The 24,325-nt window shown below is 34.9% G+C and overlaps 1 protein-coding gene across 3 annotated transcripts in view; it reads left to right on the forward strand.

Moving 5' to 3' along the window:
• LOC135212079 (calcium-transporting ATPase sarcoplasmic/endoplasmic reticulum type-like) overlaps positions 1-24,325 on the forward strand; it is a 71,318-nt gene that overhangs the window by 39,449 nt on the left and 7,544 nt on the right. For 2 of the 3 annotated variants that reach the window (XM_064245437.1, XM_064245436.1), the window contains exons 4-9: positions 613-717; positions 2,010-2,148; positions 2,331-2,473; positions 3,200-3,244; positions 17,540-17,630; positions 22,065-24,111. In XM_064245437.1, the coding sequence (XP_064101507.1) occupies positions 613-717; positions 2,010-2,148; positions 2,331-2,473; positions 3,200-3,244; positions 17,540-17,630; positions 22,065-24,111 (2,570 nt within the window). The remainder of the gene's footprint in view (positions 1-612; positions 718-2,009; positions 2,149-2,330; positions 2,474-3,199; positions 3,245-17,539; positions 17,631-22,064; positions 24,112-24,325) is intronic. The other variant, XM_064245438.1, reaches the window with a different exon arrangement.

The following is a 24,325-nucleotide window of genomic DNA, read 5'->3' on the forward strand; positions in this document are numbered from 1 at the left end:
CAGCTCTCCTAGGGCTGGCCCGAATGATTAGATTTTTTTTACGTGGCTATCCTACTGGTAATCATCACTTAGAAGTCAAGGTTTGATTTTTAGAATATGTAGTAATATAAGACAGCCCACAATTTTTAGGGGGAAATTTAGGATTTAAAGGTGATCTTATATGCGGAAATATAAGGTGATTGTAGATATTTTTTTTTATTTTTTTTATTGAAGCTTAAAATATTTATGACTTGAGGCATGCTGATTATATTTAGGATCATCAGGTAAATCATTAACTAACCCTTTAAGATGACTGCGATTGTTGATTAAGAAAGTTTCAAGTTCCCAGGTAGCAGACATTGCGGGCAAACTGCAATCGTGCTTGCCTTCCTCCTTTCACCAGTAGCAGGAGAAACAGAAATAGATCAGCATTCCTCAGATAAGACATGCATATTGTTCAGAACTTTATTTATTGATTGACTTTCCATATTGTTTATTAGTGAGTGTGTTTTTTATTTTTTTATTATTTTTATTTTTTAAACATTAGCAGTGATGACAGCTGTGAAGAGAATGTTAAATCGGGCATTTTTCTTTTGTGTGATTTGGTATTGATTGATGAAATTTCTATTTCAGGTATTGGCGTGGTTTGAAGAAGGTGAAAAAACTGTCACTGCCTTTGTAGAACCATTTGTTATTCTACTTATTCTTATTGCTAATGCAATAGTTGGTGTCTGGCAAGTAAGTATTCATAAGTGCTTATAAAACTTCATTCTGTAATACGGTTATGATCCCTTGAGTGAATCAGTGATGTATTTGGGGTTGTAGTTGACTTCAAAATATCTATTTGGGGTTTGGGGTTGTAGTTAACTTCAAAATATCTATTTGGGATGAAGCGCCTCAGTGGCGTGGTCGGTATGGTGTTGACATACCACCTCGGTGGCTGCGAGTTTGATTCTTGGGCATTCCATTGAGGTGAGAGATGTGTATTTCTGATGATAGAAGTTCACTCTCGACGTGGTTCGGAAGTCACGATAAGCTGTTGCTGAATAACCTCTGATTCTATGCAATGTAAAAACACCATACAATCAAACAATCTATTTGAGATGAATCTTACCTACTGTTAAAGGTAGCTTATATCTCTGCTCCAATAGGCGATGAAATGTAAGCTATGTTCAACAGTAGGTAAATATTAAAAAAGATATTATGGAAATTTATATTACGATTCCTTGATGCATTGATTGGATCAGTGATGCATTTGGAGTTGTAGTTGACATAGATTCCTTGATCCTTTGGGAGCATTGGTGATGTATTTGAGGTTTGTGTAGCTTACTTTAAACATATTAATGATTACCTGATCCATTGATTGGATCAAAGATGTATTTGAGGTTGTAGTTGACTAAACATATTTATGATTCCTTGATCAATTGGTTGGATCAGTGATGTATTTGGGATAGTAGTTGACTTGAAACTTTATGCTCCCTGTAGTCACTGGATGGTCCAATGACGTAAAGAGGGCGGCCATATAGTGATGTTTTCTGAAGTTATTGTAGATATCTAATTATAACTGTATGGCTTATCAAAAGTTGTAGCGATTTTTGGTTTCAGGTTATGACCAACAAGATTCATGCCTATGAGATGCTGTGAAAGATTTGTCCTTTCAAAAGCTTATGATGAATTAATTTTATTTTATAACTGATCAGTATTTTATGTTAAAAGCATAAGGTAACAAACTTTCTGTTGGGAGTAAGCTCTTAGGTATCCTAATTATGGAATGCAAGAAAATTTGGACTGTAATTTACATGGGACATATGATGAAATCATTTTTTGCTGAAAGGAGGAAGAACATTACATGAAGTTGAATATGACGCAAGTGGAAATAGCCTATAGATAAAATTACCCCTCAAGCTTACTCTACAAACATTCAAGATTCTTAATACTTTGCACTAGTTAATGGATTTCATGATACAAGTAATGCTCTGTAAATTTTGTTTTTAAAGATTTGCTTACCTTTCTTTTTTTCATTTTAATAGGAAAGAAATGCAGAATCCGCTATAGAAGCCCTAAAAGAATATGAACCAGAAATGGGGAAAGTAATCCGAGCCAATAAACCAGGAGTGCAAAATATTAGGGCTCGTGAAATTGTACCAGGAGATATCATTGAAGTAGCAGGTAATTTGATGGAATATTTTATTGTGAAAATACTTCTGTCATCATATTTCCTTAATTTCTGATAAAACTATTATTTTACTGCATTGTATATACGTATATATATATATTTATTTATTTATTTATTTATTTATTTTTTCTTTATGAATTACATGAGCTAATGATCACATTATTTTTGTTTAAAGTTGGTGACAAGATTCCTGCTGACATGCGACTTTTAAAGATTTATTCAACAACTCTGCGAATTGATCAGTCCATCTTGACTGGAGAGAGTGTGTCTGTTATCAAGCATACAGACATTATTCCAGATCTCCAGGCTGTGAATCAGGTAAGCGGTTTTTCCTCAAATCTGTATTCGAGTTATGTTTTCCATCTGAAAGTTTGCTGAAATTTACTTTGACCAAATAATGAAGTATTTTTTCTTTTATTAAGGTCAATGATGTTATTTATTTCATTGATTTATGTGCTCGTACTTAATTTGAAAAAGAATTTAGTGTTTTCCCCATTTGCCAAAACATGTTGGGAAAGTGCTATTAAAGCTATTGTCACCCACTATAAGTCATAAGATTGTTGATTTCTGTGAAGTATATTCCATGACAGGAAGTCCCTTTGTAGAAATAGAGAAGTACAGTACAATGCTGGGAATATTTTGCATATAATTTGTTTGCATTTTCAGAAAATAGTTGATCACCCGGGGTACTGTAACATATTATGGTGTATCAGGTTTGACGACAGTTTGGTTGGTTTGTTATTAAAGGCGTGTTCTATTTGTGAAAGAATCTGAATCATGGTTTTTTAATGCATATGATTGTGAATTGATGAAGTATTGTTTGTTAGGTTCCCTTTTAATGTTATTAAATATCATGAAACCAGAATTCAGATTCATTATAGCAGTGAAATTAGAGAGACAAGTAGAACAGGCCTCCAACATATACCATTGATTGGAGGCAAACCCCTTTCACTATTCTGTGTTTTCCATGTGTGGTATATCATTAACAAACGTAGCCTAACTGCTTGTTTACCTGCATGTAGTAAAATGTATTCACTTTACAAGCAAACCTTGAAGGAAGGGGGCAATGTATCTCAGGCTACTATCCAGGTAAAGACTAATTACAATATTGTACTTAATCCTTTTTCTTAATTCCCTCGTTTTTGGTAAATTTTCATATGGTAGTACAGTATACCTTTTGTTAAACCCAGTACCACTTACTTTCTATTCATATACTTTGTAAGTGTAATCACCTGTATCAGAATTTTTCCTTTGAGAGGTAACAGTACAGCATACAGCGTTAGCTCTCTAAAATGTGTACAATACAGTGTAGATTAAGCCAGTATACACCTTTGGGTTTTTATGTGATGTTCTGACCTGGTATTTCCTGCACAAACTTGTACTTTATGATTTTAGGTGCATTTGAACAATTTATACAGACATAACTGATCACTCTGTGATTAAAGATATAACCCTGCAGGTAGAATTGTTTGCAAAAATTTAGAATTGGAGAATTAAAGTATCGTGGCTAGTGGAAAGTAGATTCTTACCTTGCTTGTGTTTTATATCTTTAGTACTAAAGTGACATCAATGTTAGGTGTGCCTATTTTCATTGCTTAATCATTGTTTGTGGAACAAGTATACTCAAGATTTTTATGCCACTGATCTATTTGTTTTTTTTGAAATATAGTCTGTTCTTGAACTCTTGAGAGTTGCCACAGCCTTTTCTTTTAATCTCTGAATTTCATTGCTCTTGAGTACTGGTAATTTTTGAGGTTGCTTAGTTTATTCTTCATAAGTTTTAACCTTACATTACTTGAAGCATTTCTTTGCAAAATGTTACTAATTTTAAATGTGTGAAAGAGTAGGTATCGAGTCTATTTCTGATGTAAGTTGCCCAAGTTTAAAAGGATGTGGTTCATGTGTGGAAATAGGGTTGGATAGGTTTTGTCACTATATGTTTTCAATATTTGCAAGTGCATGTTTCCAAAGCTCATACTAATTTTGCTTATACTAATGATTGTCTGCTTGCTCTGTTTATTTTTTCCAGTTAAGGTGGGGGAAATCTATAAATACTATCTCTTATGATACTAATTAAGCTAGTGGTGTGGATATTACATGCTCTTGTAATTCTCAATTTCCATACTTAGGAAAATGTGATACATCTAGAAAGTGCAAATTTATTTTGTGGTGAAATTTATACTTCAAGAATATTGCATCACATTCCAAAAGTGTTCAAGTTTTAAGCAATTTGTTGGAAATATGCATGCATAACTTTGTTATGTTAGTAGAAGTGTTCAGATATCAAAAAAGGAAAGTTGGTTTAAAAAAGTGTTTAAATATGTATGCATTTGCTTCAATTGAGGGTTAAGTTTTTGGAAATTTTATTAATTTTGTATTTGAGTTCCCAGAATACTTTGACAGTTTTAACCAGTGATACATCATTCCATTATGAAGTTGAACTTAGTTGAAACAATGTTTTTGTAAATATGCAGTCATGCATTTACATGTAAAAAATACACAAGATCAATAATTTCCCAAGAAGCTATTAGCTTGTAAGCATTTCTCCTGAATGTTCATCCAGTCCCAAGAGCATGTGATGTTTCATAGAAATAGACCAAAAAAGGAATCTGGTAGATATGGAAAAATTACTGACAATAATTGAATTTTAAATGTGACAAGACAATCTACTGTGAACAATCTTGTGCTAATTGAAATGATAGTGTCTTACTGGATAATTGATGAAAATATGTAGGGAAATAATATTGAAGAATTTATACATTGGAATGTAAATCTCATGACCAAAGCCTCCCCAAAGTCAGTCAGTTTCACCATAACCCTATTAATCATATATAGATGCCTCAATTCATATCCCAAATGTTTCAGGATTTTTCAGTGTTGAACAAAAGGTAGTCTAAACATGCCTCATCTGGATTCTTTGGTATCTCATTCAATAGCCTTAATTTTTTATGAACCTACAGAGCTATTTAAGCACCCATAAACTGGAAAGTGGTGTCCCATTAATAAGTGTCTATATGTCAGAATATAAAATTACATTCAATAATTTAAAAAGCAAAACTTATCATGACATGGGACTTTCAGTTTGACCCTGATGTTTTTGCATAAAGAAACTGCCAGCTGTATGTTTCAATTTCAGATCCAAATCGATATGTAATGAAAGAGACAGAATATGCATTTTAGTTTTCAAGTCCTATCCAGATAAATCTGTCCAAGTGCAAGTGATGAATATTGAATTAATAACCATTCAGAATACTATAAAAGATCAACCAATTAAATTACTTTATGGCTCCAAATCTTCATTTGGCATACGATTTGAAGCAAAATCATTTAGTGAAACAAGCTGGTCATCTGCCCAGTAATGCTTTAGATTTCACAGGTTAGTAGGTTGTGTGAAAAGCAGAATTTTTTTTTTTCTATACAAAAGGTTGAATGGTTATATTTTAATGCAAATGTTTTCAGTGGTGAAGTATTAAAGACAATATTTCCCTCCCCATGCATTACCTTTTTTGGTCTCATAAAGAGAATCAGCAAGGAAAGGTTTCTCTTCAAGTGACCCACCACTCCAGTGGTTTATATTTACCTTTTCAAACTTTTTTATTTTTTCTTATTTATTTTTTAAATCCAGCCACTGGTTTTCTAGGTTTTGCTGCATGTGGAAAAAACTGGACTTAATTTATTCCTTTGCAACCTTTTATCCCCTACATTTTATTATTTGAGAAGATTGTTGCAGCATAGTGATAGCTGTACTGCTGATAATGTCTGTAGTAGAGAGAGCAAAGACTTCTGATGCATGGTAGAGAAATACAGGTGTTAATGAGGGGAATGTAGATTTTGGAAGTGTAATCATTGAATGTTTATGCTCATGGCTGGAGTGAAAATTATGATGAGAAACTGAAGGAGAAGAGGGTATCAAGAGGCTGGGAAAAAAGACAGACTTCAAGATTGAAATGGTGTGGACATGTTACAAGAAGGAAAGAGGAAGTTGGTCAGAAATGCAGTGGATAAGGAAGTCTTTTCTTCTTCATCATTACCACTATCCCTAAGCTGAAGGGTCAGTTACTTTGATGTGTCTTCTACTATTTCTCTTGAAAGCCTTGTGTTCCTTAGGCCCCTATGTGTTACTAATTGGGCTCAAGTCAATTGTCATCCTGATCTGCTAGCTCACTTGATCAAGGTGTTGGAAGATCCTGCAATTACCCTTGCTGATTCATTGCTCCAACCTGCTGAGGCTCTACCAGTCTATGGTCTGTGGCAAGCATTTTCCCTTTAAGGTTGGAGAATGTCATTATCCTGCAAGCCTTGAAAGACAATGAGGAAGTCCTTGGCTTATGGCCATGGATACTCATTTATTGGAGTTACATCCTTGCTAATTTATTAGTTATCCATGCTCATGAGTTTTTGCAGTCTTGGCCCACTGCATGTTTCATCCATAGTCATGCTTGGTTGTTGTTTCTGCTCATTAAAGATTCTCTGAGTAGAGACCCTTCTCTAAGAACTGTAGGTTTGCTTGCTGTAGCATCAACAGAGAAAATAGGCAGTTACACAGTTCCACTGCATCTTTTGACACCTGTTTGGATATGTTGTGCCTGCCGAATGCTTTTAGCTACTTTGTCTCCTTAGTATAGCAGATGTGATTTATGCTTGTTTAGCCTATTTAAGTAGGTTATATGGTTATATAAGTGTGTCTTGTTCAAAAGCTATACCCTGAGGATGTCCTTAGTATAGCAGATGTAATTTATGCTTGTCTGGGCTATGTAAGCAGGTTATATTAGTGTGTCTTGTTCAAAAGCTATACCCAGAGGATGTCTTTCCCTTCCCTTTAATGAATTGATATTTTTAGAACTGATTGTTGTAGGGGAGCCTGCAAAAATAATTACTTCCTACCAAGTTGTTTGCCCTACATAAAATGGGAGAGACAGGTTTCCCTAAATTCATCCTGGCAGAGGGCCTTATCAACCTTTGCAATGGTAAATGCCAGGCTGCATAAAAGGTCACTTGTCCATGCTCAAATAGTGATCATGAGGCTGTAATTTCAGACTTTTTCAGTCTTACATGTGCAGTCAAGATAAGCAGAGTTCTGGATGTTGATGGTACATATCCTTCCTTTCCTAATGTGAAAGATCCATACCTGATACAAGCACCATGCTTTATACCATTTTTTTTCCCTCCTTTTTTTGTAAACCACTTTAGCTACCAGAGATTTGGATCTTTACTTGACAGTGTCCAGGTACTCCACTGAATGCTGCATTCATATACACACTCAGGGGTTATTTAGCTTCAGAGTTTGTATATGATCTTGGCTTTCCACCTAAATTGTGTTTCCGACATGTATATATAGTGGATTTTTTTCTTTTAATAAAATTTTTTGAAAATATAGAATAACTTTCTGTAAATCCATTAATCATATGAGTGATAGAATAACTTTCTGTAAATCCATTAATCATATGAGTGCCCTCCTAATACATAAACCTTGCTACTTCATAAAATTTACACAAAAAGTGAAGCTGCATGAGTGAGACATAAAAGACTAAGGTCATTTGGGATATGAATACAGGCATGTAGATTAATGGGCTTGTATAAAAATACTTTTATAAAAAATATTTTACAATTCTATGCAATTATTATTAATCTACAGCATACTTAGTCATGAGACCCATCCCCCTTTTATCTAAAACACTAGCTATCTTTGTATGCTACAGTTTTAATGATTTTAATTACTGATGCATAATTTTTCATGTCAAGATTTTTTATGTACATCCCCTTCAAAGCTTCCAAGCTCTTCTATTAATAGGTGTGGGTAGGATGTGTATCTTTAACTCTAAACATGTTCTATTGGAAAACTATGAACTTTACTAATAAACCACTTTGTTTTGGCACCATTACATAAAAGTAGGAATTCTTGTATTATCACATAAAATTACGACAATGAGGAAGTTTTCACTTACATGACTTACAGTATATAATGTAAGTGATGTGATATGAATTTTGTGCATGTGAAAAAGAGTATCGAGTATTTTGTTAGTGCTTTACCTTGGATGATTTTCATTTATTTGAGTTAACTTTAGAAACCTTTAACTCAGCATCAGGCTTTATATTATAAGAGGAAGTTACCTGTAACTTTCAAAATTCTCACCAACAAATCATGAAATTGTACACTCAGCAAGTTCATGTTAGCATTGATTTTAAGTGTACAGTAGTGACTGTATAAGATATATTTTTGAGTCTTACCCTCTCCATAAAAGCTAAAAGGCTGTTAAAAGCCTACTTAAGTTAACCTAAATGGACCTCTCAAGACACCAGACGTAACAAGACTTCCTGTTTACATACTTATGGTCATATTTCTGTTTACTAAACAATACCTCTTCAAACATGTCCTCTACCAAATAATATTTTTATCTTGACCTTAACTGTCCAGTTTAGGGATTTTGTATATTATCTGACCAGTGAAAGAAACTTGGGGCAGAAGTAAACTGTGAGCTCTCATATTGGTTGCAAGTCTGGCTGACCAAGGGGGAACTCTGATTGGTTGGCGCTAGAGGCCTCTGCTCGTGGCTCGAGGAGGAGAGTGGGTGGACAGGGTAGTGTTATCTTGGGTGTTCCTAGTTGTTCTGACAGTGGTTGGCAGGGGGGAGGGTTTCCTTAAGTAGAACTGAGTGTGGGTTTTGACTGAAGAATTGGAAGGGTCTCCTTGTATTGGAGGCAGCATTGGTCCATATTGCTATTGAGGATTGTGGTATTCTTTATACTGCCCTTCTTGTAGATGGTTGGTGATCCTCTTGAAGAGGATAGTTGTGGCCATACCAGTGTAAGAATGGTGGCATCCATTCTTGGGGTACAGCATTTGGTATACGAGTCCTCTCCTCTTCATGGGATCGCTGCTGAGGAACGGGCTGTTCTTCATAAGGTACTGGGCAGTCATCGGATCCTTATGGTAGATTTTAAGGTCGGCCATTGTGTGAACTTTGAAGAACCAAATAATGTTCTTCAGGGCTGCCTCATCTTTTTATACTTTGCATTAACCCTTTAACACCGATTGGACTTGTTAAACGTCTATATAAATTGTCTGTTGGGTGCCAATTGGACGTATATACGTCGATATAAAAAGTTTTTTAAAAAATTCGCGGAAAAATAGTTATAGGCCTACTAGGCGAAAACTTTTGAATCGCGCCTTGGGGGATGCTGGGAGCTCACGGATCAAGGCGTTGTTTTGTTTACAATCGTTACCCAGGCGCAAGACAAATTTCTTTTTCTTCTCTCCACTAAAAGCATCAGCGACACATTCGCGGAAAAATAGTTATAGGCCTACTAGGTGAAAACTTTTGAATCGCGCCTTGGGGATGCTGGGAGCTCACGGATCAAGGCGTTGTTTTGTTTACAATCGTTACCCAGGCACGCAAGCACGAATTTCTTTCTTCTCGCACTAAAAAGCATCAGCGACACATCTCGGAAATTATTTTGTCACTCAATTGTAAGCTAAAACTCTTGTATTCTAGTAATATTCAATCATTCACCTTCATTTTACAGCAAATCGAAAGTCTCTAGCACAATATTTCGATTTATGGTGAATTTATGAAAAAAACTTTTTCCTTATGTCTGCGCGGTAACTCTCCCGAAAAAATAATAAATTTTTTCGTCCGATTGTCGTAATGTTTGCACCATTTTAAATTAGCCGTTACATAAAGTTTTATATATGAAAATGTGCACAATTTTATGTAGAATACAAAAAAAACGACCCATGGTTGTAGCTTTTATCAGTTTTGAAATATTTTCATATAAATAACGATAAATAGAAAAAATTCGTCCTTCGATCAACTTTAACTCGACCGAAATGGTTGAAAACTGCAATTGTAAGCTACAACACTTACAGTCTAGTAATATTCAATCAATTACCTTCATTTTGCAACACGGAAGTCTCTAGCACAATATTTCGATTTATGGTGAATTTAAAAAAAAAATTTATGTCCGCGCGTTACGAATTCATGCATCATTTTGTGATAATATTTTCTCTGTGTTGCCTTGATCGTTGTTTTACAATGTATTATATACCAAAATGATGGCAATTTAGTGTACAATACAACGAAAAAAACTAACTCGTTAGCTTTAATCGTTTTGCTCACAGCAATTTGTATACAATTATATATGAAATTTTATTTTCGCGCAGTCCATAATTCAATTTTCCCTCAATAATTTCCATGTTAGGTGATAATGGTATTGTTTTTTTTCATTTCTGATTGTTGCATACTAAACTTCAGGCAATGATAAAAAAAGGAGCCAAAAATGAACTTTTAATCTTGAAAATTAAGCGTGCTGTGATTTTTTGAAAAAAATTTTTTCCGCTCCGGCGCTCTCGCGAACGCTGCCGGCATACGGGAGACGATTTTTAAAATACCGCTTCGGCGTTTAAGGGTTAATAAACCCCTTGTAGACTAATTTTATGGTCCTTGCACCCTTCCTTTGATTGAGGGCAGTGAGTCTAGAAATGAGTTAAGAATAAATATATTAAATTGGTTTACAATAATAAGCTACCTGTATTCCTTGCAAGAGTTTGAAAGAGTCCTGTCTTAGAGTTTATGCATGCATTTCTTGGACTTCCATTGTGTTTGACACTCTGGTCATTTAAAGGTTGTAAATTCATAATGTGAGAGTCAAATAATTTTTGGACTGGAAATTATATAACCCATATTTCATTTGATCTGTGTTGACAGTTATTTTCATGGTGTGATGGTGGTGGTGGTGTTGTATTGGACCTGTTATCATTGTGAGTTCACCAAAATGTATAAAAAAGTAGCTTTAAAACATTTTTGTATATCTAGGACAGCTCGGTCCAACAATTTAAACACATCACACTAAATATAACTGATATTTATTAGGGGTCAGTGAAAGTTACTGTAAAGTTACATAACAAGTAAATACAAATTCACTTCCATTGCATCCATTTGCATCTTTATAATCTTTTGCAGGTAACTTGCCTGTGAATGATAGTACTACTCTTAACACTTAGTGTTTTCAAATAATAGTACTGTATGTATTTCTCAAGTGGTTTTCACACAGCATCACAAAATATTAACGAAAAGTAACTTGCATTGTATTAATGGTGCAAAATGAAAGAATGAAAGATCAAGGATGGCATGCATCAGAAAAGCAACTGCAAGGAAGCAGACTGAGCCATTGTCCTTTTTGGTGGACCATGGATGGGTTGTGCATTCTGCCCACCATATCATAGTCTTAGTTCTGACCTCTCATGATGTCATCCAAAAGTTAATGATTTGATACCTGTATAAGTAAATAAATGAAAAAGATTCAAGAAAGTGTTGTGCCAAAATGACACTGAGGCCAGTTGTGAAGTGAATGCATCAATGTATTAGAAATGATCCAAAAAGTTAAAGGTTTTGCACATGTGAATTGTTTTTTGAGAGTTGATTGGTTCCATATGCATTTCATGTGCACTTAGTAACAGACTCGATCCTCTTTTATATATAATATATATATGTATGTATATACATACATGTATATACATATACATACATACATACATATTGGGACTACAGATTGTTGACTTGGTCATTTACTCATTAGTAGTCAGGCACCATAAAACCTAGGAAGTTAAGCCATTGTAAGAGGTATTCTGGAATGTGCTAAATCTGGAATGTCATGATTTACTTTTAATAAATGTGTGAGTGATGTGGGTGTTGATTTTGTTCCATATTTATTCAGCACAAATAACATTAATATTATTATAATGTTTGCAGTTTTTAGATTGAATCTGTCTTTATGGAAAGTAGATTATTGTAGAGGAGATAGTGTATCACTGGCCAGTTGTAGTAGTTAGGTTAAAGTGAGGAAAGATAATGCACCCAGAGAAACTGATGAAATATGACAGGTGGTAACTTCAGATTATTATCAAATGTTTGTATATACTTGTGCATTCTGTAAATAGTGAACATCTTATCATAAACTTGAAAGTACACAACAGGAGCAGTGTAAACAGAAATTATCTTCTATATTACATTTACATCTTTGAAAGACAATTAAATGAAAATTGGTAACAAGGGCATTGTTAAATATGGCAAAAATCATGTACTCTTATGTGTTTCACTTGTTTGCTCGAGATTCACTCTATTGTATTTAGTCACTGCACTTGGAAATTGTATTTGTGAAATCCTGTTCAATGTTATTTTAGTAATTACGGCACCTGGTGTACTGTGATGGCAGTATGTAGAAGCCATTTATTTTGTAGTTGTATAAAATGCCTGCCTTGAAGCATAGTTCAGTAGTATGTTTGAAAACTGTTAGAGGAGAATGTTTGTTTATTTATGAGTAGTCTTAGGCATTATTTTCTGGTGTGAACATATTGTATGTAGCAGTAGTTTTGGGATGAGAAACCACTTGAAGGTTATTTGGCAATCTTTTTGACTTGTCTTTTGAAAATATAATTTTGAATCTTGGTATTTTAAGCCATCAGGTTTTGTTAGTGATATGTATAAATTTCTTCATTAATCACCATTTTTGGTAGGTTTCAATTACTGTTGACAGTAATATGGTGTTCAGTTAGGAGCAGTGTATTTGAATTTTGTAAATATTCATGCCTTGGTGAATTTCTTGAACTGTATTTTTAGGCTTTAGAAATTTACTATATTTGAAGGTATTACTTTTTTTTTGTCAAATTTTCTTTTCATGGGGCTACATGTGAAATTAGTTCTTTACCATCATCCTTTACCCTCCTAAGCTTTCTTGCAAAATTGCTTTATGATCTAGATGTTCGTTTGTACCCATTCTTCATGATTGTCCAAAGCATTTTGGCCCTGTAGGGGGGTTAATGCTGTCACTGTGCCTCACACAGTGCACTGTAGGCATTGCTTAAAGTTATTTGCAGCATCCCTTCAGCCCCCAGCTGCAACCTTGTTCATTCCTTTTTCTGTACCTCTGTTCATATTCTCTTTCTTCCATCTGACTTTCCACCCTCTGTAACAATTGTTTCCAGTGCAACTGCGAGGTTTCCCTTCTGTTACGCCTTTCAGACCTCCTTACTGTCCATTTCCTTTTCAGTGCAGAATGACCTCATAGGTCCCAGCGATTGGCCTTGTCCTAAATTCTACAATTCATCCATCCAAGCCATTTCCCCTCAGTGGGGGTTTGGTGCCTTCAGTGCACCTCATGCATTACTTGAGGTTTTTTGCAGTGTCCCTTTGGCCCTTAGCTGCAACCCCCTTTCACTCCTTTTACTGTACCTTCATTCATATTTTTTTCCTTCCATCTTACTGTCCACCCACTCTTAACGATTCATAGTGCAACTGCGAGGTTTTCCTTCTGTTATACCTTTCAGTCCTTGTCACTGTCCATTTCCGTTAGTATTGAATGGCCTTAGTTGCCCCAGTGCTTGGCATGTATGGCAAAAGTCTATTAATCAGTCAATGCAAACCATCCCAGTCTTTTCCAACTGTTGGGCCAACATCTTTCTGCTACTTCATCACTTAAAATTTGATCATCCATGAGGTGCAGCATAGTCACACCTTGTCAGAATCTGTCATTTCTCCGTAAGGATTAAAGCTTCTCTTATTTGTCAAATTATTTAGATTTCTAAGTCTTTCATCCACACCATCTTTTATGACGTAATGTATTACTTGCAGTACAGTTCTACATTCAAAGATACCTCAGGTATATCCTGTTTTTCATTTGTTTCTGTGTAGAGTTTTTCCTCAAACTGAAGGCATCCTTTTTGATGAGTACATTGTAGGAAAAAATTTTCATCTCTTTGGCTAATATGAAATCCATTGTCCAACGTAAGGAAAATTAAAGTTCTGAATAATTTTAGATTCAACTTTGAGTTCTTGGTAGTGAGTCTAGTGACAGTAATATAAATGCACTGACTTCATTCAGTACAGCAGCATATCAAGTCCAGTAAAAGGAGTTATTCACCATAGTAATATTTTAAAGAGCATCATGTTCTTGAATTGACTTGTGGTATTTATAATTTACAAGGTATACTTTACTACAACACTTCATATTAAGGCCATACAACCATAGTATATGTTTATAATTTCTTCAGATTTCTTGTTTTGTAACAACATCGCTTGTTTTTCCACAACCCGTCATTCATACATGTTCCACATTCATTATCTCAAATGTCTCAAGACTAAACAGTTTGTTGTCTAACAGACAGAAGTAGCATGGAAATTTAATGCGACATTCATCCTTTTACAGCCTTTTTTTCCTTTGATAGAATGTAATTTCTGTACCTGGACAGGCAGTTTATTTCTAGGGTTTTTTCTTGTTCACTGATTATGTTGTGATACTTAACTGGTTTGAGAATCCCTTCCATTAGTATTCTTTACTGCATTTTCAGCACAGGGCAAGCTAGCTTTTTGTACTACTATGCCCTGTGGTTTTGGCTTTTGGTTAATTTATGGTATTTGTATTATTTTGCATTTTCAAGGAGTTGTCATTTTAGCATTAAATATGTCTCTTCACTAGTAGGGTTTTCTTCTTGCTTTGACAACGTTTTAATATTTTTATACTAATTTTTGTGATATTTTGCTAGATAATTGTTTACATCTTTTCATTGACTATAATGGTTGAGTAGTGATTTCTGTTATTAGTAAGTACAGTATTCATATCCCAGTTCCCGACGTCATTTGCCCTCATAAAAATCTGACTCCAATCAGAGTCACTTATGAGAATCTTAGGGAACAGTTTCTTTCAAGAGTTGTTAGTGTTATAGGTGGCATCTTTAAAACTGAAAGGAGTGCCCAGTTGGGTGTCAGAAGGTTATCATCATCGGAACCACTCTTAAGTCTTCCACATTCCTACCATTGTCACAGAAGCAATCATGTTAGTGATGATGATTGTCTTCTGTATAGTGGCTTCAGTAGCAGCTGTGGCCATGACTGCTCTAATTCACATAAAAAGAGCATTAGCAGTCATCCCATTTTAAGGTTAATAGCTCCTCATGTAAGACTAGTAGGATCCATGACAAACTTCAGGTGAAGGACACCACTGATTGTGACTTTATGGTCCATCATCTTGGGGTAAACAACATCATGAGCAATATTTCCCTCCACCACCTAGATGCAGTGTAAAGAACTGTTTGATTGCAGTTGTGCCTGTGAAGGAGAGGATTCTTCTGAATCTGCAAGTTAGTACCCCATGACACCAGCCAAGAATCTGTCAACAAGTTGTTGAGTGACACATCTTTATCAGCGGCTTAAATGGTGGCAATAAGATGGACAAAGATGAGCCACTCATAATTGTAGGAGCTAATGGATTCAGAAATGTCACAACCATCCAGGATCATGTAGAACTTCAAATAATAAAATCCACCTCACCAAGTTGAGCCAATCCCGTATGTTATGATTGGTGCACAGAAAGGGTCTGATCTAGTCATTTCCTGTTTCTGTGATTATGAATTTCCTCTTTTTCTTCAATGACTACTATCTAGAGTTATAGGAGCTTACACTGTAGATGATCTGTCTACTGGAATTTTTATTGAGAAGGGTCAGCAAGATTCATATAATGTTTGGGAAAGTCATGGTTGGACACTGGTGGCATACTTTTTTGCCTGACATATAGCAAAGATTCAAGGTGGCAAAGTAGAACAGGAAAGAGCATTAGTCCACAAAATCAGACCCCTCTCTACTCTTGTTATTGTCAACATAAATGGATGTCTTCTGTTTTGAATGCAGGTATCTTGCATTTCTTGTCCACCTTTGTGAGTTTTATTTATTTATGAGATGTTACTCACGATTTGATAGATTTGAATTTGTTGGTATTGGTAATTGTAGTGGGCTAAGTATTATCCTTTGGAGAAGATGAGGGTTCTTTTTTCACTTCGTAACTCCCTTTTCATTCATTCATGGTAAGCCCAGGGATGTAAATTAGGTTATAAGTATTTTTTCATGAACTGTGTGCCTCTGTTCAAAACCTGAAAGCGTAATCAACTTGATTAATACATTAGGTATCCTTAGATAAAAGCTCCTTGCTTGGTAAACTGTGGGTTTATCCTAACTCTGATTAACCTTTTAGTGTTAAAAACTTGGTCTCTGACTCATGTCAGTCCCAAAGTGCTTTTGTAGATCGTAGATCATATAGGCATATGCAGCCACTCAAGGAGGAAATAGTTCAGTAACTGCCTTGTGACAAAAAAGACAAGTTTTTGCAACACAAGTTAATTGTTTCAGATAAACCATATAAGGGGTCTCTCTTTCTCTCTCTCTTAAATGTCCTAGACTACCAGTCAGGCTTATGACTTAATAGATTATAATCTTTTGTTTAATTAAAACACCCACTCTTGTGACAGTATTTACATGAACACATATATGACTGCATTCACAAACCCTGATGGTTAAGAACACTAGTACATTTTGATGAATTACTACAAAAGAAAAGCAAAGCTATTTGTTTAAGAAAATAATTTTGTCGTTTTTCAAGTTTCTTAATATTGCAGGTTTTGTTACAAAACATAATTCTTGTCATTGTATGCTATTGTACTAAGTGCATTCAGGGACAGGGATATGAATTAGGGATTTAAGCATGGTTGAACATACTAACATAAGGTATTTAGTTTATGTCAGAATGAATGTTGACTGAATGAACAGAATATGTAGGATGGCCAACTGACACTGGAAAGCTGAAATGTAAGCTGTTTTGTATATTGCTGTAGTGGAAGGGCATCAGACTTAATTTGTTATGTATATGTAAGAATGTGGTGTTATCATTCTCTAAAAACCAGAATTCTTTGTCTGGTACTGGAATAGTTATGTGAAAATTTGTCTGTTTATAGACATTCTTGGAATCTTGTGCATCTGTGCTAAAAAAAATAATAAAAAAAAGTCAGTTGAAAGGAGAAATCTGGCTGATAACTGAAATTAAAAAAGAAATTTACCCAAATATATGTATGATTAGGACAAAAAAAGTTTTCTACCATTAAACATTACAACTAACTATATTTTATTACAAATCATTTTTTGCTTGCCTTTGGTGGTTCTGTGTGATCCCAGTGTTTTCCTGTGGGGACATCACTCATACTGATTATGTTGTGTTTACTTACTACAGTACTTTGTCACATTAAAGGTTTCATCCTTTTGCTTCATCTCCCATTAACTTTGCTTGTTCCCACATTATTTTTCTATTTTGCTTTGCTCTTAAATTTCTATTGATAAGGGATGTTATTTTTAATATTCTCGTTATAGAACCTCCCTCACAGTAATTATGCAAAACTAAAGATAATCTATGTAGTGTAAATTTTAGTGAACCGTAAAACCAAGTGTAAGTGTGTGTGTGTGTCTGTGTGTGTGTGTAAAGGGAGAAATTTGGAAAAAATTTAGTCCATTAATATTAAGAAGCAAATTAGTTTTGTAATGAAGATGAGAAAATTTCTTCTCTCCACAGGACAAGAAAAACATTCTCTTCTCTGGCACCAATGTGGCTGCAGGAAAAGCTTTGGGCATTGTCATTGGAACTGGACTAGGAACTGCTATTGGTGAGTACCCACATTTCAGAACTTAGGGCGAGTGCCAGTATGATTTTCCATAAATGTATTTGAAATTATTATATGTTGAGATTTTTGACATGACACTTTAACATACTTTTCACCCTCTAACAATTGTTTTGTAGTGCAACTGTGAGGTTTTCCGCCTGTTACACTTTTCAAACCTTCTAAATGTCAATTTCTGTTTCAGCACTGAATGACCTCATATGTCCCAGCACTTAGTGTTGGGGCTAAATTCTATATTCTGTTCTGTTCTCTAATATATATTCAATACTGTGTAAGATACTTGTGTCTTCTACCTTTGTTTCTGTCACGGTCATCAAGGGTGCTAGTTAACTTGGGTACTCATTTATTCCGTACATTAGGAAAATACAGTTCATTTTATAAAATTGGATTTAACAACTTATGATACCAATGCAGATATTTCAAACATTAACACAGCAATTTTCATTGAGAACTCTCTTAACAGTCCATACCTGTCAACTACTTACTGTTTCTTAATTATATTTGAGGACTTACTACTCCCTTGAATTTGTAGTTCAGAGGAAAGTGACCTTAATACCAGCCTCCCCCTCTAGCAAAAAATGTCAGTATAGTCAGCTACCAGTTGGAGTAAAAAAAATATAATTATGGACAATCTTGTTATATACTATCTTGAGACATAAGACATGTAGAATGTCTCATCACAAATGCTTTAGTAAGAATATGCATGTGCATGTGGGCCTCATCAGTAAGTTTCCAATTCCATAGAAAAGACAAAAACACAACAGCAATCATGTTATAAAAATGCCAATTGATAAAAAAAAAAAAGCTAAGAAATTTTCTTTAATATTAGACAACATTACCAAGGAGAAAAAAAGCAAAGAAATTTACTTTAATGTTAGACAACATATACCTTTAAGTTAGATAAAAAAAAAAAGTTCATGCATTATTTTTGACACACCTAAACTGGAAGGCCCATATAGCCTATGTAAAGGCCAAATGCTAAATGCACTAAATGTGATAAATAATCTCGCAAAGTAGGGAGACAACAGACTTATCTTTATATCACTAGAAATGAACTGTCATGTCGACCCTCGACTATGGATGTCAGATGTTTGTTCAGCCTCAGATACAATTTTTGAAGAGTTAAGATCCAGTTCTTGATGTGGGACTGAGAATATGCATTGGAGCTTTTACATCTCCAGACTTCTATATAATCCAAGTTGAAAATGGTGAACCACCTTGTAACTAATTGTGACATAATAATGATTGACCATAAAAAAAGTTATGCTTAAAGAGATTTATATATAAAAGTCACTCGTCACCTTTTCCAGTGGAGACTGTACCAGTTACTTCCACCTTGGATTATCCATAAGATATGAACTTGTACATTTTTGAAATATAACAAAAAAAATGTGGGACCAAATCCTCTTAAGTCATAGGATTTGCAGGCTAATCAGCTAACAAAAGATACCAATTTTTTTTCTTGCCTAAGAATGCTTCTGTTTTTGCAGCCGAGGTATGGGCAATAGGATCAACCATTAAAATGATTGTAGACATTCCGTTGAAGAAATCCATAATTACTAGCTATTCTAGAAGTGCCATAGAAAGATTTTAAAATTGTAATAAAAAATACCCTTTTTACAACAAATCATATTTTTACTTAAGAAATAGTGTGAAGATGGTAAATGTAGTAGAAGTATGTATGCTGGATTCATGTCCTAGTAGACATGGGAACTTTAACAACAACTTTGGCAGGATCACAAGTAGATATTCCTACTAAAGGATTCAGAGCTGATGAAAGGTGGCTAGTGTATATTTTATAACCCGACCTAATTTTTGCAAGCAGTATTTAGTACCCAAGTTCAATAGTTGTGGCACTTGTCAAAGTAGAAATTAGTCTCCTATGCCAGTCATCAAAATTGCAGGTAAGGGTTTTGAATGCAATAGTGATCTTAACATACATGTGGATAACATGAGGCTCCACTCAATGGTGATGAGAAGTTTACATATGGGGAAAACATCTCTTCACTGTGGCTCTGCCCACTTGCCAATGACATATTCACCAATTGATAGTCATACCCATCCTGGGCTTCAGCAATATCAGTGATGGCATGCAGGATTTGTCGTCATTCCTTTGATTGCATTATCATTCTCAGTATTTTTTTTATTATTTTGTGGAGATTTCATTGGTGTTTTCTTGATATTCGTATTCATTTTACTTTTCAAATAATTCAGTGTATGTAATTCATTCACATATTGAACTAGTGTATAGATCATTTGTTAGGTCTACTTACATCTATTCAGGGCTGGAATACAAAGAGACAATCTGTTTTGTTTTAGCTCAGGTTTCAACACTTCCGCCTTCTATTTCCTGCATCAAGAGATGAGTGTTGCCAAGTAACTATTACCTAATACAGAAATAATTACCTATTTGCACTCTAGTAAATCTTGCTGTATCTCTTCTTGCTTGTATACAAAGTGGCAAGCTGTAGCACAAATGCAGTCTTGCAACCATGGTGACACATATCCTGCTGCCCATTATCGAATATGTTAAAGCCTAGACTGTGTAAGCATATCCATTCACCTGTTAGTGACTTACTGCCTACCTGGTGGATGGGTGGAGCCTCATGACATGATATGTTGACATCATGAATGGCTTCAGGACACTTTTCTGTGATTTTCTTGGTTCCAGGATTGGCAACTTAATTTTACTTTATAAATATCAAAACTATAATTTAGGCACTACGTAATACTTGTAAAAATTAGGTAGGGTTATTAATACACACTTGCCAACTTTTATCTTCTTCCGATGCTTTGATAAAAAGGTGTTGCTGAAAACTCGTTTCATCGGCTCTGAATCAGTAGTTTATGTAACAAGGTACATGATAGTAACAAATTAAAACATCAAACTCAGTGTTGGAATATGGAATTCATTATATCAAATGGACAGACACTCAAGTAGTTATGACTTCTTAGAATTGGCCTCTCATGTTTGACCCATGGATATTTGATGAATAGTCCACAAGATCCAGTCCCTACGTGTATACAGATCATAGAATAACAATAACAGTTAAACCTTTTTTTTTATGTGAAAGCCCAGAATATAATTGATAATTACTGTCAGGTTTTGGAAATATCATTTAAGATACTCTGTCAGTTATAAAATTTTTAGAGCTGTAATTTAATAAATAAAATGGAAAGCTTCTTATTATAATAATAACAATCAAATCAGTGTAACATTACTGAAGTTAATTTGTATAAGTATATGCATAAGAATGTTTGTGCTATTATGTCAGTTTTGTTTGTTCCCTGTAAAGGAGGTACTTTCCATCTTTTTGGCATACTTTGCCAATTTTTCCATTATAAGATGCATTCATGAAATACATATCGCTTAATTTTTTTTGTTTACTAAAGTTATTGGCTATTTGGGTTTTCAACATTTGCCAATGTAATCTCATTTTTATTTGCGCTAAATTTAATTGATTTGCTGTTTTTATGGAAATTGAATATAATATTTATTAATAGTGTTGAATCTATATAAAGCAATAAAAAGATGGTTAATTTGGGATATGATATTTATTAATAGTGTTGAATATGCATAAGAATGTTAGTGTTATTATGTCAGTTTTGTTTGTTCCTTGAAAAGGAGGCACTTTCCATCTTTTTGGCATACTTTGCCAATTTTTCCATTGTCAGATGCAGTCATGAAATACATATCGCTTAAATTTTTTTTTGTTTACTAAAGTTATTGGCTATTTAGTTTTTCAACATTTGCCAATGTAATCTCATTTTTATTTGCACTAAATTTCATTTAATTGCTATTTTTATGGAAAATGGAATATAATATTTATTAATAGTGTTGAGTCTATAAAAAAGCAATAAAAATATGGGTAATTTGGGATATGATATTTATTAACTGTGTTGAATCTATAAAAAAGAAATAAAAAGATGGGTATTTTATGTGAATAAAATCATTACTAAAAGTGGGGTTTAGATGGGCACTCATGTAAGCTACACTTGAAAACTACAAAGTTATTTGACACATGGCAGAACATTGGTTTCATTGAAAATTTTCAGCTTTAGCAGTCTTGGTGTCTTTGAAAATTTTCAGTGTTAGCAGAACATTTGTTTCATTGAAACTTTTCTACATTAACATTAACTCTAAAAATCTGAGCTTTGATTTATGCAGTAGTTGCATAGAAGACCCTGAATCTACTGTATTTAATTGGTGTCAGTTGTAATGCAGGTATCCAAGAAGATGTCTAGGGTAATCTGAAACATCATTATTGTTAACTGTGATTACTTATTTAATTAGCTATGGAAGACTATGATTAATGAGGGTGATCATTTCTTTTAATTATATGTGGTGTTATGTACAGTTTTTTTATAGTGTTAATAATTTTTTTTATGATATTAATGAGAAGTCTGTTGCATTTTCAGGCAAGATTCGCACGCAGATGGCTGAAACTGAGGAGATGAAGACACCTCTTCAGCAGAAATTAGATGAATTTGGAGAACAACTATCAAAGGTTATCTCAGTTATTTGTGTTGCTGTGTGGGCAATCAACATTGGTCATTTCAATGACCCTGTCCATGGTGGCTCATGGGTTAAGGGAGCAATTTATTACTTTAAAATAGCTGTTGCTTTGGCTGTTGCTGCCATTCCAGAAGGATTACCAGCTGTTATCACTACTTGCTTGGCTCTGGGAACTCGTCGAATGGCCAAGAAGAATGCAATTGTTAGGTCTTTGCCTTCTGTGGAAACCTTAGGTTGTACATCTGTTATATGCTCTGACAAGACTGGAACTCTGACCACCAACCAGATGTCTGTCTCTCGCATGTTTGTCATGGATAAAGTTGATGGGAACAATTGTTCTCTCTTGGAATTTGAAATTACAGGTTCAACTTATGAACCAGTAGGTGACATATACCTAAATGGTGCTAAAGTTAACGGTGCTGATTTTCAAGGACTTCAAGAGTTGGCTACTATTGCTGTTCTGTGTAATGATTCGACCATAGATTTTAACGAGTTCAAGAACATGTTTGAAAAAGTTGGTGAAGCTACAGAAACAGCTCTTATAGTTTTGGCTGAGAAAATGAATCCACACTCTCAGAATAAGTTTGGCATATCTCGACAGATAGCTGCTACCTTGACCAAACAGGATATGGAAAGAAGGTGGAAGAAAGAATTCACTCTAGAATTTTCACGTGATAGAAAGTCAATGTCCTGCTATTGTATACCTATGCAGTCTAGTCACATAGGAACAGGACCAAAAATGTTTGTTAAAGGAGCTCCAGAAAGCGTACTAGATCGTTGCTCTCTTGTTAGAGTTGGTTCTCAAACACTTCCTCTAACTCCTGAAGTAAGAGAAAAGATCATGACTGTGACACGTGCTTATGGTGGTGGCCGTGACACCTTGCGTTGTTTAGGTCTTGCTACTATTGATTCACCTATGAATCCTCAGAATATGGACTTGACTGACTCTAACAAATTCCACCTGTATGAAACAAATATGACATTTGTTGGTGTAGTTGGTATGTTGGATCCTCCTCGAAAAGAAGTTCGTGACTCCATTAGAAGGTGTCGAGCTGCTGGTATTCGTGTAATTGTTATTACTGGTGACAACAAAGCTACTGCTGAAGCTATATGTCGTCGTATTGGGGTATTTGAGGATCACGAGGACTTGACTGGGCTTTCTTACTCGGGTAGAGAGTTTGATGAGTTGAGCATTGCAGAACAAAGAGCAGCATGTATGAGAGCACGATTGTTTTCGCGTGTAGAGCCTTTCCATAAGTCAAAAATTGTAGAGTATCTTCAGGCTGAAAATGAGATTTCTGCAATGACAGGTGATGGTGTGAATGATGCCCCTGCTTTGAAAAAGGCTGAGATTGGTATTGCTATGGGCTCTGGTACAGCTGTAGCAAAATCTGCTTCAGAAATGGTTCTTGCAGATGATAACTTTTCATCAATTGTAGCTGCAGTGGAGGAAGGTCGAGCCATCTACAACAACATGAAACAGTTTATTCGGTACCTAATTTCTTCTAACATTGGTGAAGTAGTATCTATATTTTTGACTGCTGCCCTAGGATTACCTGAGGCCCTAATTCCAGTTCAGCTTTTGTGGGTTAATCTTGTCACTGATGGCCCTCCTGCAACAGCTCTTGGCTTTAACCCCCCAGACCTTGATATTATGAGTAAGCCACCTCGCAAAGGTGATGAATCGCTAATCTCCGGCTGGCTCTTTTTCCGATACATGGCCATAGGATGTTATGTGGGTGTTGCAACTGTGTTTGCTGCATCATGGTGGTTTATGTATGACCCAACTGGACCTCAGGTGAATTATTATCAACTTTCTCATCATTTATCATGTCCAACTGATCCAGACAACTTCAAGGGTCTAGATTGTGCCATATTCAGTCACCCAGCTCCCATGACCATGGCATTGTCTGTACTAGTCACCATTGAGATGCTCAATGCTTTAAATAGGTAAGGTCATACTGAGAATATTGCTGTTTATGGATAGAATCAAATTTGTTGCAATTAGAGCATAAGTACTTTTTGAAGTAGAAAAGCTGATGAATATTTGTTTATAAGAAAATCCTGTTGTGAGCAAGCTTAAGTTAACGCTTTAAAGATGAAAGCCCCTTTTTAAGATTTCAGAAGTTTTAATTTATGGAAGAATGATTGATATCCAGTGTAT

Source organism: Macrobrachium nipponense, chromosome 40 (assembly GCF_015104395.2).
Source record: "Macrobrachium nipponense isolate FS-2020 chromosome 40, ASM1510439v2, whole genome shotgun sequence".
Taxonomy (NCBI): Eukaryota; Metazoa; Arthropoda; class Malacostraca; order Decapoda; family Palaemonidae; genus Macrobrachium; species Macrobrachium nipponense.